Source organism: Phacochoerus africanus, chromosome 13, assembly GCF_016906955.1.
Source record: "Phacochoerus africanus isolate WHEZ1 chromosome 13, ROS_Pafr_v1, whole genome shotgun sequence".
NCBI lineage: Eukaryota > Metazoa > Chordata > Mammalia > Artiodactyla > Suidae > Phacochoerus > Phacochoerus africanus.
In genome coordinates, this window is record NC_062556.1 from 3,440,190 (window position 1) to 3,452,661 (window position 12,472).

General features: G+C 46.3%; 1 protein-coding gene across 1 annotated transcript in view; it reads left to right on the forward strand.

The window, feature by feature from the left end:
- Nucleotides 1–12,472, forward strand: part of ATP8A2 (ATPase phospholipid transporting 8A2) — a 437,578-nt gene that overhangs the window by 75,565 nt on the left and 349,541 nt on the right. Inside the window, exon 23 of the mRNA XM_047756120.1 lies at nt 11,518–11,582. Coding sequence (XP_047612076.1) covers nt 11,518–11,582 — 65 coding nt within the window. The remainder of the gene's footprint in view (nt 1–11,517; nt 11,583–12,472) is intronic.

A 12,472-nucleotide genomic window follows, 5' to 3' on the forward strand; every position in this document is an offset into this window, starting at 1 on the left:
CATTCTGACTGGTATGAGGTGGTATCTCGTGGTAGTTTTGGTTTGCATTTCTCTAATAGTCAGGGATGTTGAGCATTTTTTCATGTGCTTGTTGGCCATCTGCATATCTTCTTTGGATAAACGTCTGTTTGGGTCTTTTGCCCATTTTTCCATTGGGTTGTTGGCTTTTTTGCTGTTGAGTTGTATAAGTTGTTTGTATATTGTAGAGATTAAGCCCTTGTCAGTTGCGTCATTTGAAACAATTTTCTCCCATTCTGTCAGTTGTCTTTTTTTTAATGGTTTCCTTTGCCGTGCAAAAGCTTTTCAGTTTGATTAGGTCCCATTGGTTTATTTTTTGCTTTTATTTCTGTTGCCTTGGGAGACTGACCTGAGAAAACATTTATAAGGTTGATGTCAGAGAGTGTTTTGCCTGTGTTCTCTTCTAGGAGTTAGATGGTGTCTTTCTTATATTTAAGTCTTTCAGCCATTGTGAGTTTATTTTTGCGCATGGTGTGAGGGTGTGTTCATTTCATTGATTTGCATGCAGCTGTCCAGGTTTCCCAGCACCACTTACCGAAAAGACTGTCTTTTTCCCATTTTATGGTCTTCCTTCTTTTGTCAAAGATTAATTGACCGTAGGTGTCTGGGTTTATTTCTGGGTTCTCCATTCTGTTCCGTTGGTCTGTCTGTCTGTTTTGGTACCAGCACCACACTGTCTTGATGACTGTGCTTTGTAATAGTGCCTGAGTCTGGGAGAGTTATGGCTCCTGCTTGGTTTTTGTTCCTCAGGATTGTTTTGGCAATTATGGGTCTTTTGTGGTTCCATATAAATTTTTGAATTGTTTGTTCTAGTTCTGTGAAAAATGTCATGGGTAATTTGATAGGGATTGCATTGAATCTGTAGATTGCTTTGGGTAGTATGGCTATTTTTACAATATTAATTTTTTCCAACCCAGGAGCATGGAATAACTTTACATTTCTTTGAATCCTCTTTAATTTCCTTGATTAATGTTTTATAGATCTTGGCATATAAGTCTTTCACCTCCTTGGTCAGGTTTTTTCCTAGGTATTTGATTTTTTGGGGTGCAATTTTAAAAGATAGTGTATTTTTGTATTCCTTTTATAATATTTCATTGTTAGTATATCGAAATGCAACTGATTTCTGAATGTTAATCTTATTTCCTGCTACTTTGCTGATTTTTTTTTCTTTTTTCTTTTTAGGGCCACGCCTGTGGCATATGGTGGTTCCTGGGCAAGGGGTCTAATCAGAGTTACAACCGTTGGCCTACACCACAGCTCATGGCAACGCTGGATTCTTAACCCACTGAGTGAGGCCAGGGATCGGAGCTGCAACCTCATGGTTCCCAGTCAGATTTGTTTCCACTGCGCCATGACAGGAACTCCCTTTGCTGAATTTCTTGACCAGTTCGAGCAGTTTTTGGGTTGAGTCCTTAGGGTTTTGTATGGTATATGTAGTATCATGTCTTCTGCATACAGTGACAATTTCACCTCTTCTCTTCCAGTTTGGATACCTTTTATTTCTTTTGTCTGATTGCTGTGGCTAGGACTTCCTGTACTCTGTTGAATAGAAGTGAGCGTGGGCATCCTTGTCTTGCTCCAGAGATTCCTGTGGCAGTCGCCCTCCTCCTCTCGCCCACCCCAGCCGTGGCACCTTGCTTCTCCTGCGGGCCCAGACCTCCTCCTGGGTTCCCTCTGCCGTGGTGTTCCCCAGCCTGTAACACATTGCTCCCCCACCCGTGATGCCGTGCTTCTTGGCCCCTTAGGCTGTCCCTACACAGCCAGCCCCAGTTCTCTCCCTGGGACGGACCCCCGGAGGCTGAGTCTCAGCACCCAGCCCCCACCTAAGCATCTCAGGCTGTGGCGTCTGGGCTGCTGGTTCGGATGGTCTGTGGAGCTCTCACTCTGCTTTGCCCTCCTCAGTCCGGCTGCTTTTCGTGGCGACTTTGAGGTCCCTCCACCTTGGCCGATCTCCCAGTCAGTTAGGTGGCATCCCAGGGTGTGGGTTCCTTTTCTCCTTCACGGCTCCCTCTCAGGGATGCGAGGCCTGTCCTGACTGCTTTTCTTTCTCTCTTTTTCTTTGGCTCTACCCGGTTATGTCAAGGGTTTCTTGCCCTTCTTGGAGGTTGAAGTTCTTCTGCCAGCGTTCAGGAGATGGTGTGTGCGAGTCGTTTTACACGTAGGTGTGGTTTTTTTGATGTGTTTGTGGGAGAAGTGAGCGTGACCTCTTACTCCTCCAGCATCTTGCTCCTTCCCTCCACCCCCGACCTTAAATTCATTTACGAAAATAGACCCCTTGTCACCGCAGGAAGAAATGCACCAGAACATCGGAATTTGAGCAACAGTGTCCTATTTGGAGGGGTCTCCTTGGAGCATAACCAGCTGAATCCAGCGGGGCCCTTTTCTTAACCTTCTCTCCACATCAGCCCCGTCTCTCAGAGGACCTCAGTTGGAGACAGTGCTTCTCGTCTGGGGAAGATTTCATTTTCTTTTAATAGATAAGAGCCACTTAATCATTTCTTATCAAGGCTGTAACTAGTCAGATGCATTTAAATTTTTTTAGTAGCGTCTAGTTGACTTACAGTGTTGTATGACTTTCAGACAGACAGCAAAGTGAGTCATACGTATACGTGTATACCTTCTTTTTTCCCGTATAGGTTGTTGCCAACTACTGGTAGATTTTCCTGTGCTACACATGTGGTTCTCTTCAATCTTCTATTTTATTTTACTTAATTTTATTATTTATCTGTTTGTTTATTTATTTTTATTTTTTTTGTCTTTTTGCCTTTTCTTGGACTGCTCCCAGGGCATGTGGAGGTTCCCAGGCCAGGGGTCGAATCAGAGCTGTAGCCGCTGGCCTACACCACAGCCACAACAACACAGGATCCGAGGTGCGTCTGCAACCCACACCACCGCTTACGGCAACGCCGGATCTTTAACCCACTGAGCAAGGCCAGGGATCGAACCTGCAACTTCATGGTTCCTAGTTGGATTCGTTAACCACTGCGCCATGACAAGAACGCCTATTTTACTTAATTTTAATTTAATTAAAATTTTTAAGAGTCCTCCCTGAGTTCCCGTTGTGGCTCAGTGGTAACTGCCATAAGTTGTGTGGGTTGATCTTCTGTGTATACAGTAGTGTGCATACGTTATTGCCCACTCCTCATCCCCCCCAACCCCGATGCATTTTGGACTCCCAGACAAGTGAGCATCAAGCCCCCAGAGACTGACAGCTGATTCGTGGCGGGTCTCTGAAGCACTGGGCGTCCGCTTTGCGTCTGTTGTCCCCAGCACGTTTTTGGAGAAGAGGGTGGATGTGTGCCTGTGTGGACCCATCGCCTCTACGAGAGGATAAAACCCTTTGGTGATGGTTTGCTTGGGGTCTCTTGTCTATACCTTGGCCCTTGAGGTATTATGTCCCATGTACATCTGGCCTAAAACACTTGCAGTCGACATGCAGCTCCTGTTCATCGAGGGCCGTAAAGCTGGCCGCTGCTCCGAAGCGCCCCCTGCTGGCGTAGCTGGTGAAGGGTTTGTCTCTGCTGTGGCATAGCTTCCATCCCTGGCCGGGCGATTCTTAAATGCTATGGGCGCAGGCAAAAATAAAAATAAATAAATAAAAGAAAAAAAATACACATTTATCATTGATAACTTGAAGATATTAGGAAAATCAAAAGAAAAAAAACACTTAGAATCTTACTACCTAAAAATATACTCTGTGATCTGGTCATTTAAAAGAATGCATTTAGGGTGTTTGGATGGCTCCCGTGGTCCTAGAGCAGTGGGAGGAGGTGGGCAAGCCCTCTAGTGAAAGTTGCCCTCTTGCTGATGAGCTGTCTTAGTGCTCCTGGGTCTCGGGTGTTCCTGCTGGACTTGAGGTCCATGGGCGCCACTGTGAGTGACATGAGGGCACTTGCTCCAGCCTGCCCCCTGCCCCCCTGTCTTGTCACACCCGAGTCCATCAGGCTCTAGCTAAGTTGGGATGAACTCATTTGAAAAGCAAAGGGCCAGAAATCGGGCCAGAATTCAACCTAGAAAACACCAGTGGCTCGTGATTCCCAAAGGAAGGTTTTCTTTGGGTGTGGAGTGGGGCTTCTCTCACCTAACAGGTAATTGGTACCTGGCCGTTTTTTTTTTTCGCTGAATGGCTGTATCATTTGTGCTTTTTAGGGCTGCACTCGTGGCATATGGAGGTTCCCAGGCTGGGGGCCCCAGCAAAGCTACAGCTGCCAGCCTACCCCACAGCCACAGCAACTCAGGATCCGAGCCGTGTCTTCGACCTACATTACATCTCACAGCGACACCAGATCCTTAACCTACTGAGTGAGGCCAGGAATTGAACCCACATCCTCGTGGATCCTAGTTGGGCTCATTAACCACTGAGCCATGATGGGAACTCCTATTTTGTGCTTTTTTTCCAAAGAGGGTGAAGCAGCATTTGTAGTTTGGGTTCCAGAAGTCCTCAAATTCATTAGATATTTTCAAATTGACCTTAACTTTTTTTCTTTGTATTTCTGTATTTTTTATTCAAGTATAGTTGATTTACAATGTTGTTAGTTTCTGTTTGTGTATGTGCGTGTATTCTTTTTTGTATTCTTTTCCATTATGGTTTATTATAAGATACTGAGTATAGTTGCCTGTGCTATACACAGTGGTACCTTGTTTATCTGTTTTATATGTAGTAGTTTCATCTGCTAACCCCAAACTCGTAATTTATCCCTTCTCTTCTTTCCCCTTTGATAATCATATATTTGTTTTCAAGTCTATTTCTGTTTTATAAATAGGTTTATATCATATTTTAGATTCCATGTATAAGTGATGTTATAAGATATTTGTTTTTCTCTGTCTGACTTACTTCTCTTAGTATGATAATCTCTAACTGCATCCACCTTGCTGCAAATGGTATTATTTCACCCTTTTTCATGGCTGAGTAATATTTCACTGTATACATACACCACATCTTCTTTATCCATTCACCTGTTGATGGACATTTAGGTTGTTTCCACCTCTTTGCTAATGTGAATAGTGCTGCTGTGAACATAGGGGTGCTTGTATCTTTTTAAATTGTAGTTTTGTGCAGATATATGCCCAGAAGTGGGATTGCTGGACCATATGGTAATTCTAAATTTAGAATTACCATATGGAGCCTCCATACTGTTTTCCTTAATGGTCGCACCAGTTTACATTCCCACCAACAGTGTAGGAGGGCTCCCTTTTTGTCACACCTTCTCCAGCATAAAATTGACGTTTTAAGCAGATGTTCCTCAAGACCCTAGAAGATGATGCCTCCTGTCTGTAAGCTGATGACTTGGCCAGCATCTCTCATGTATCCTGCAGCTCTTCACGACTCACGCTCTGGCTGGTGCGTCAGTGGGACTCAGACATGCCTCTGGTGTTGCTAAGTATGTTTCCGACAGCTCAGGAATTGACATCCTTTGAAAGAGCTATGTCTTAGTTATTTTTTTCACCTTGCATTCAGAACATGTTTGTAACCCTGGGTGATGCTGAGGGGTTAAGCTTCATGTTCTGAATTACGGTGTCTGTTGAGCCTGTAGCTTGTGTGGCGCAGACATCCAGATGTGGCACGAGACTTGAACACATCAGACCGCAGGTGACAGCTGTGAGCAGCCCGAGCTCGTGCTCCAAATCCAGGATGGATCGTAGAGCCTGGTTCTAGTCCCATGTTCCTCAAACGCTCCGTGGTATGAACTGTTACTGATCTGCCTCCTGTAGTGTGGTTTGGATACTCTGCACGTTTTCGTGCATGCTGTGTGTGTGTTTTAGGGTGCCCAGAAGATACTTAGGAAGAAGATGGTATACCTGGATGTTACTGGGTGTGAGTGCTGGGTGCTGGGCTGGGTGTGCTTCCCCGCACGGCCTTCGTCCTTACGGAGGAACAGTCCTAGAACTGACTGAGTTTACAAGGCCATGCTCTACTTAACGACCAACGAGTTAGTGCTGGGTCCCAGGGCTCATGACGTGTGGTGCAGAGCTCATTTTAAACAGATTCGTGATGGTTTTACGAAGAGTTTTCTCTAAATTTTGAGTTAGAAAACACAGGAGAAGGGTACTATACTCTATCCACTGTTAAGACACACCTTGTTTTCAGATTTCATCACCTCTGGAACTGGGACGTCTTAACGACGGCTGACTCTCATAACTTTAACTGGCAACATGTCCCTTTCGAGGTGACCGTTGGTGTTTGGTGCTGTTGGCCCTCTTCAGCATTTGCGTTCTGTCTATCACTTGCCTGCCCTCTGTCCATCCATCCGCCTCTCCATTCATCGTCTCTCCATCCATCTCTCCATCCATCTGGGCGTCTGTCATCTGACCGTCCATCTGCCTGTCCATCCATCCTCTATCCATCCATTCATCTGTCATCTTGCAGTGTTTTGAGAACTTATTGAAAGTGTAGCTTTCAGTGCATTCCTTGAAACCAAACACACTTAGATTAAGTTCCAGGACATTCATGTCTCTTATGAGCCTGTGAGTGTGATGTGGAGGCAGCTGTCTGCCTGTGGCTTTGAGGTCCTTCGGAACGGACATGATGCCACGGCCCTGCTAGGCTCGGCTTGGGTTAGTGCTGACTAATGTGTTTCTAGGAATGGGCAGTATTCTTTTTGGCTTCAAAATTTGGCATCAGCTAGTCTAAAGTGAAACGTCAGCTGTGGTTTTTGTGAACTGTGTAGTTATCATTTCCTATTGAAACTGGATAAAACATCTATTACGTAGTTAGACAATAGATGTGAAGTTTTCAGAATTTTTTTCCGATTGGACATAGGCTGAGTGAGAACAAAATCCTCCTGCATATTCTGTTTTCAAGTCATCAAGTTGGGAATCACTTTCACTGTGAACCATCTGAGTTGGAATTCCACGCCCCTTCCCCCACATTTTGCTGCCCACCACTTGTTACCTCTAGACCACTCCTGTAGCCTCGGAAGTTTAATTTCTGAAGCTGAGTAGATGTAGCTTATCCATGCCCGTCTTGTCCATTGGCAGGAAGACAAGTCTGGCACTCAGGTGGGGCTGGGAAAATTCAGCCATGGCCGAGTCTAGTGGTGTTCACAGAGAGGTCAGGTGTGTGATTTCTTGATTACCTGCAGCTCCATTGTTGCCAGATGCTCCACTGTAAGCTTGGAGAACTTATATTCTCTAGGTTGGGCCTGCGTTAATGATGAGACAAACTCAGGAATGAAATAGGTGAGAACGTACCGACTGCAGGGTATAAATGCTAAGCATGGCTGGCGTGAGGGATAGTTACTCAGTAAATGTCAGCCCGGCGTTGGGCATGTCACAGCTAAGTCCTTTATGTGAGTTTTATATTTAATTCCCTTTGAGGTCAGCATTATCCCCCTTTTAAAGATAGAACCAGGCACAGAGGCACCGGGTCTCTCAGCCTCTGCCACATATGTGTGAGAGCACTAAGGCATCTGAGCACGTGCCCGTGGTCCTTGCTACTCACATCCAAGCAGGGAAGATACACATCAGAAAGGCCAGGGAGGAAGGACTTCCCGGGTAAGAGAGGTTTAAGCGTGAGCCTCAAGAATTTGTTTCAAACAAGCAGAGGATGGGTCAGGATGGCCCAGTTTTGGTGGGGGGGGGGGGAACAGGGGGTAGATGAGGTAAGGCTGAGGCAGTGCCTACCTCCCCTTGCGGAGCCTTGCGGGCGGGGTCTGAGCGTCTGGTGGGAAGGGTGCCCGGCGCAGTTCTGTGGACACGTCCTGAGCATCCGGGTCCTCGGATGGGGAATCCCTCTCTGAGCCTCCCAGTCTGGGGTAGCTGAAGATTTCCATCTTGCACCATCCACTCCTGACGTCTGGCGCTTCACGTGCTCACGCTCAAACGTGGAGTGACCAGATTCTCCCCCACATGACTCAGAGCTAACAATGCACTCGTTGGGGCTTGGGACCAAGTTGAACCTCACTGATGGGGCGGGGCGGGAGGGCTCCTAGACTTCCAGCTGGGCAAGGCTGAGCTGTCCCTCCCTCTTCCAGAAGCGGCTCCAGGGGAACCTGGGTTGGCATCTCTGACGATATGTGCCTGCCTCAAAGAACGAGATGCTGATGGCAAGTTCCAAGAGGGGTTTGGTTAGGGCATATTTTCCAGTGTGAACAATTATTTTATTTTCTTAAAATCAAGTCAGCTGTAAGTACCACAGGCGCTGTAATATTTGGATTTCTTTGAGTGCTGATTACACTCAGGTAGTAGAAAGACTAAACACGTCTGTGGCGTGCTGTGAACTTCAGCGGGAGAAAAAAGTGAAATCCCAGCGGCGACCTCCGCAGTCATTTTACGGTCGTCTTGTTAGATTGTGAGATTAAAGAAATAGCCCTCAATTTACAAGTGTGGATTGACATTCCATACCTGGCTCTCCGCCAAGAGCTGATCTCATTTTATCCAAAAACCTTAGAAATCAAGCACACCAAACTTGGATTGACATAATTTAATTTGCCACATGAGCTAAGTTGCACTTCACTGTGTTCAGCCTCCATGGTCTGTCGGGAGCGAGTGGTCTGTGTGCTAATCCTTTCAGCAAAATCTTGCTTCATTTTCCAAATTAAAAAAAAAGGGGGGGGGGCTGTTTCTTCTCAGAAACTTTGAACTTTGTGTATTTAAATTCATGAAAGCATCAGTGGTTATATAGCGTACCCTCTCCTTGCAATGGCTAGAAAAATCCTTTTTTTTTTCCCTCCCATTCTATCTCTGCACAGTTTCAGTTGTCAAATGGATTTTGGCTTAAATTGCAAGATAGAAAGTCAAGTAGCAAGCGATGGCTTAAAAATTCCAGTTCGCTTCTGCAGCTGTTGTTCAAATCAAAAACCTCCAGCAACTCCTAGTGCAGTAGCTATAAGAAGTTCCTAACAGCCTCTATTGCATGAAGTTGCTGGAAGTTTCTGGGACAAGAGACTAACACACAGGAAAATGATTAACGTTCAGGATCCCCTTTTGTAAATGAAAATAAAATACAGACCTTCCTTCTGCACTTAATCTAAGAATTGATAGGAAGGCAGGAGACGTGTGTAAAATTTTAGTGGGAAACAAATAGTTCAATTATTTCTATCCTGCTGTGTAGAACTTCCAGTGGCATTCTGGGAAATTCTCATTTTCACCCATCTCTACTATTGCAACACACACTTGAGGAGTCCCTTGGTGGCTCAGCGGGCTAAGGATCCAGTGTTGTCACTGCAGTGGCTCTGGTTACAGCGGTGGTGCGGGTTTGATCCCTGGCCCCGGAACTTCTGCATGCCATGGTCACAGCCAAAAATAAAAACAAAATACAGACTTGAAGAAGTTTGAAAATGTATAGGACACTGTGCCCTATCTCCTCCTTTCATTTTTTTCTGCTAGAGGTTTAACAGGTATTTGCCCATGTAATCCTGTGGTTTTAAATTATTCTGTTGTTTTCACTTTTAAAATAATATGCAGTGGTTTTAACTAGGAGGATAATCTCTGTCCCCTGAGGTAACGATTGCAAACTGCCTGCACTGGATCTTAATGATATTGCTTAAAAAAAAAAAAAAAAAACCTAATTGGGCAAAAAGCTTTAATTTTGTGCTTTCAAATTTGGGTTCTAAGATGGAATATTATAATATTACAGAATATTCCTGTCAAATGACAATCATTAATGAAGGATATACTTCATACATTCCAAAATAAAAATATTTACCATTTCCCCCACCTCCCCCCTGCAAAAAAAAAAAAAAAAAAAAAACCAAAAACCAAAAAACAAAAAAAAAACCCAAGGTTTTTCTCATCTGTCTTTGTCCTGAGTTCTCTCCTGTGCCTGTGAGTCGGGTTTCTTAAGGATGAGAGGTGGGCTTGCTGGATAGAACTGAGCCCCCAGAGGCAGCAGTTCTGGGACTGGTCCATCAGTTAAGCGCCTGTCTCCTTGTCCGCTTAAATCTGGCGTCTGTGGGGTGGGTGTTCTGGCTGTTCTGTGGGGGAGACTCCAGGTGCCTGTGGCTTGAGGAACAGCACTGGTTAAGGCCCTTCCTCGAGTCGGTCCCCTCTGTCCTTGCCCGCGGGTTGACGTCCTCCACCGTTTCTCCCTGTTTCTGTGATGGTTGGTCCATAGTTGTTGCAAGGGCCCCTTTTCTAGGAAGGATTCTTCTCCTGCCTTTGATCAATGAGATGAATTGAGATGGGGTTGGTGGAGGCACGTGTTGATGCCAGCTCTGCCAAGGGGCACCCACAAGATGGCCGAGGACTTGAAAGAAAGCCTAAGGCCCCCACAGACACCCCTGGACTTGGGGTCGTGTCTCTGCCTCCCCTCAGAGTGTGGGGACTTGAAGGCGAGGGGTCAGGAGAGGCTCCTGCTTGGGTCGTGGTGTCCCCCCGCCTCTCCAGCTGTCACGCGTGGGCTGCAAGCCTGAACGGGAAAGAGCTTCAAGGAGCATGTGTCACCTTCCAGGAGGAAAAGAACCTGCCGCTTTACCTGCAGAGATGCCGTTGTCGCAAGATGCAGGGGCACTGTCAAGAGTCGGTGCTGGGATACTCTTCTTCCAGGCTAACGTTTTTCACATATGTATCCTCCGTTTTTAAAAAGGGAATGAAAGATTCTTTACATTTTGTAGGGCTTTTCAATTTGTAAAAGTTTTGCACATGGTTTCCTGTAATCCCATAATAACCCTCCCCCCTCCCCAAGCCTATACTGCCCCTCCCTCCCTCCCTCCCCCGCTGGAACCACCTGTTTGGTCTCTGTATCTGTGCGTCCGCTTCTTTTTTGTTTTATTCACTAGTTTGTATTTGTTTAGATTCCACATGTGTGATATCATACGGTGTTTCTTTCTCTGCCTGACTGACTACATGAGCATAATACCCTCCAAGTTGATCCATGCTGCTGCAAGTGGCAAAATTTCATCCTTTCTCATGGCTGGCTAGTATTCCCTTGTATGTGCCTCCTGCATCTTCTTTATCCATTCATTGGATAATGGGCACTTAGGTTGCTTCCATACCCCTGCGGTTGTAATTCATGCTAAACTAGCCTGTTTTTGAGACCCAGGTTTATTCTTTAAATGGGGATTGCTTCGAGCTTTTGCAGGAACAGTGACTCCCTCTGCATATCATAGGATTCCTCAGAAACCTACTGAGAAGTACCTGCCTTTTGCAAAAGCAAGTGAGGAATCTTGCCATTGCCATAGGCATGCCTCTGCTGGTCTAAGAGCACCATTGGGTTCCACTGGGCTTCCGAAAGCGTTTGCAGTTGTTTAAGACAACCCAGGGCCCATCCTCATGTTCCACAAGCATCAAGGAAAAGCCACAGAAAACTGATGAGTGTTTATTTCGACCCCTTGTTACCAAGCCCTTCCCAGCCAGGTGTCAGCGCTCTGTGCAAGAGTCACAAATCTCTGCCAACTTTCCCCCCGCTCCCTCGGGCTCTGTCCCTCTGGGGGAGCCCATAGGGCTTAGCGTGGTTGTAAGGGAGGTGCAGGAGGGGAGGCTGAATTGAGGGGACCATCGGACACAGGAGTTCCCGGTGGGGAGCGTCAGTTCACCTGCGTGTTCCTTCTTTCGCTTCAGGCTATTCCTGCCGGTTGGTGTCACAGAATATGGCCCTGATCCTGCTGAAAGAGGATTCCTTGGATGTAAGTAGCTTTGCCAAAGTCGTGTTCGGCGTAACTGCATTCAGTCCTTGGTTTGTTTCTACTATGGCTGATAAGTGGGGCTTTTTTTTTTTTTTGGCTTTGTTTTGTTATTTTTGATTTTTGTTTTTACTAAAGCACAATAATACAACAGCTTGGTGTGTTTTCTCCTTGTATTTATGAATGGATGTTGTACGTCATACCTTTAAACCCTGAAACGGGAAGCTCAGAACATTGCTTCATGATGAGACTTTACTTACCTAGGATTGTGCATTTGAAAGGGGGTAATAGTTACACTTACATGGTGTGAAGTAGGCGGAGGAGCTCCCGTCGTAACCGGTTTTCAGGGGACGCATCCGAGTCGCTAATGATGTTCCCGTTCCCGTTCCTGTTGCTGGGCAGCCGTCGCTGCCGCCCGTCTCTAGTTCCCCTTTCATCTTGTAAAACTGACCCTGGTGCCGTCACAGCACCTGCCACTCCCCCGCCCCCCACCCGGCAGCCGTGCATTCGTTCTTTGTGTCTCTGAACTTGGCGCCTCTTGGTACCTTGTGGAAATGGGACCATGGGGTCTGTCCTCCTGTGGCTGGCTCGTCTCATGCGGCATAGCGTCCCCAGGGTCCCTCCTGTGTTGTCACCACTTCCTTCCTTTTTCAGGCTGAGTAACCATCTGTTGTTTGAATGGGCCACATTTTGTTCCGTGGACGCTCGCTTTATTCCTTTGGCTGTCGGAATAAAGCTGCTTTGCACACATGTGTGCTGGTGTCTCTCTGAGACCCGTCCACTCTGTCGGGTATACGTGCCGCAGCGAATTTGCTAGATCGTGTGCTCATTTTATGTGTTAACTTTTTGAGGAACCACGCTGCTGTTTCCCACGTGGCGGCGTCCCTTGACGT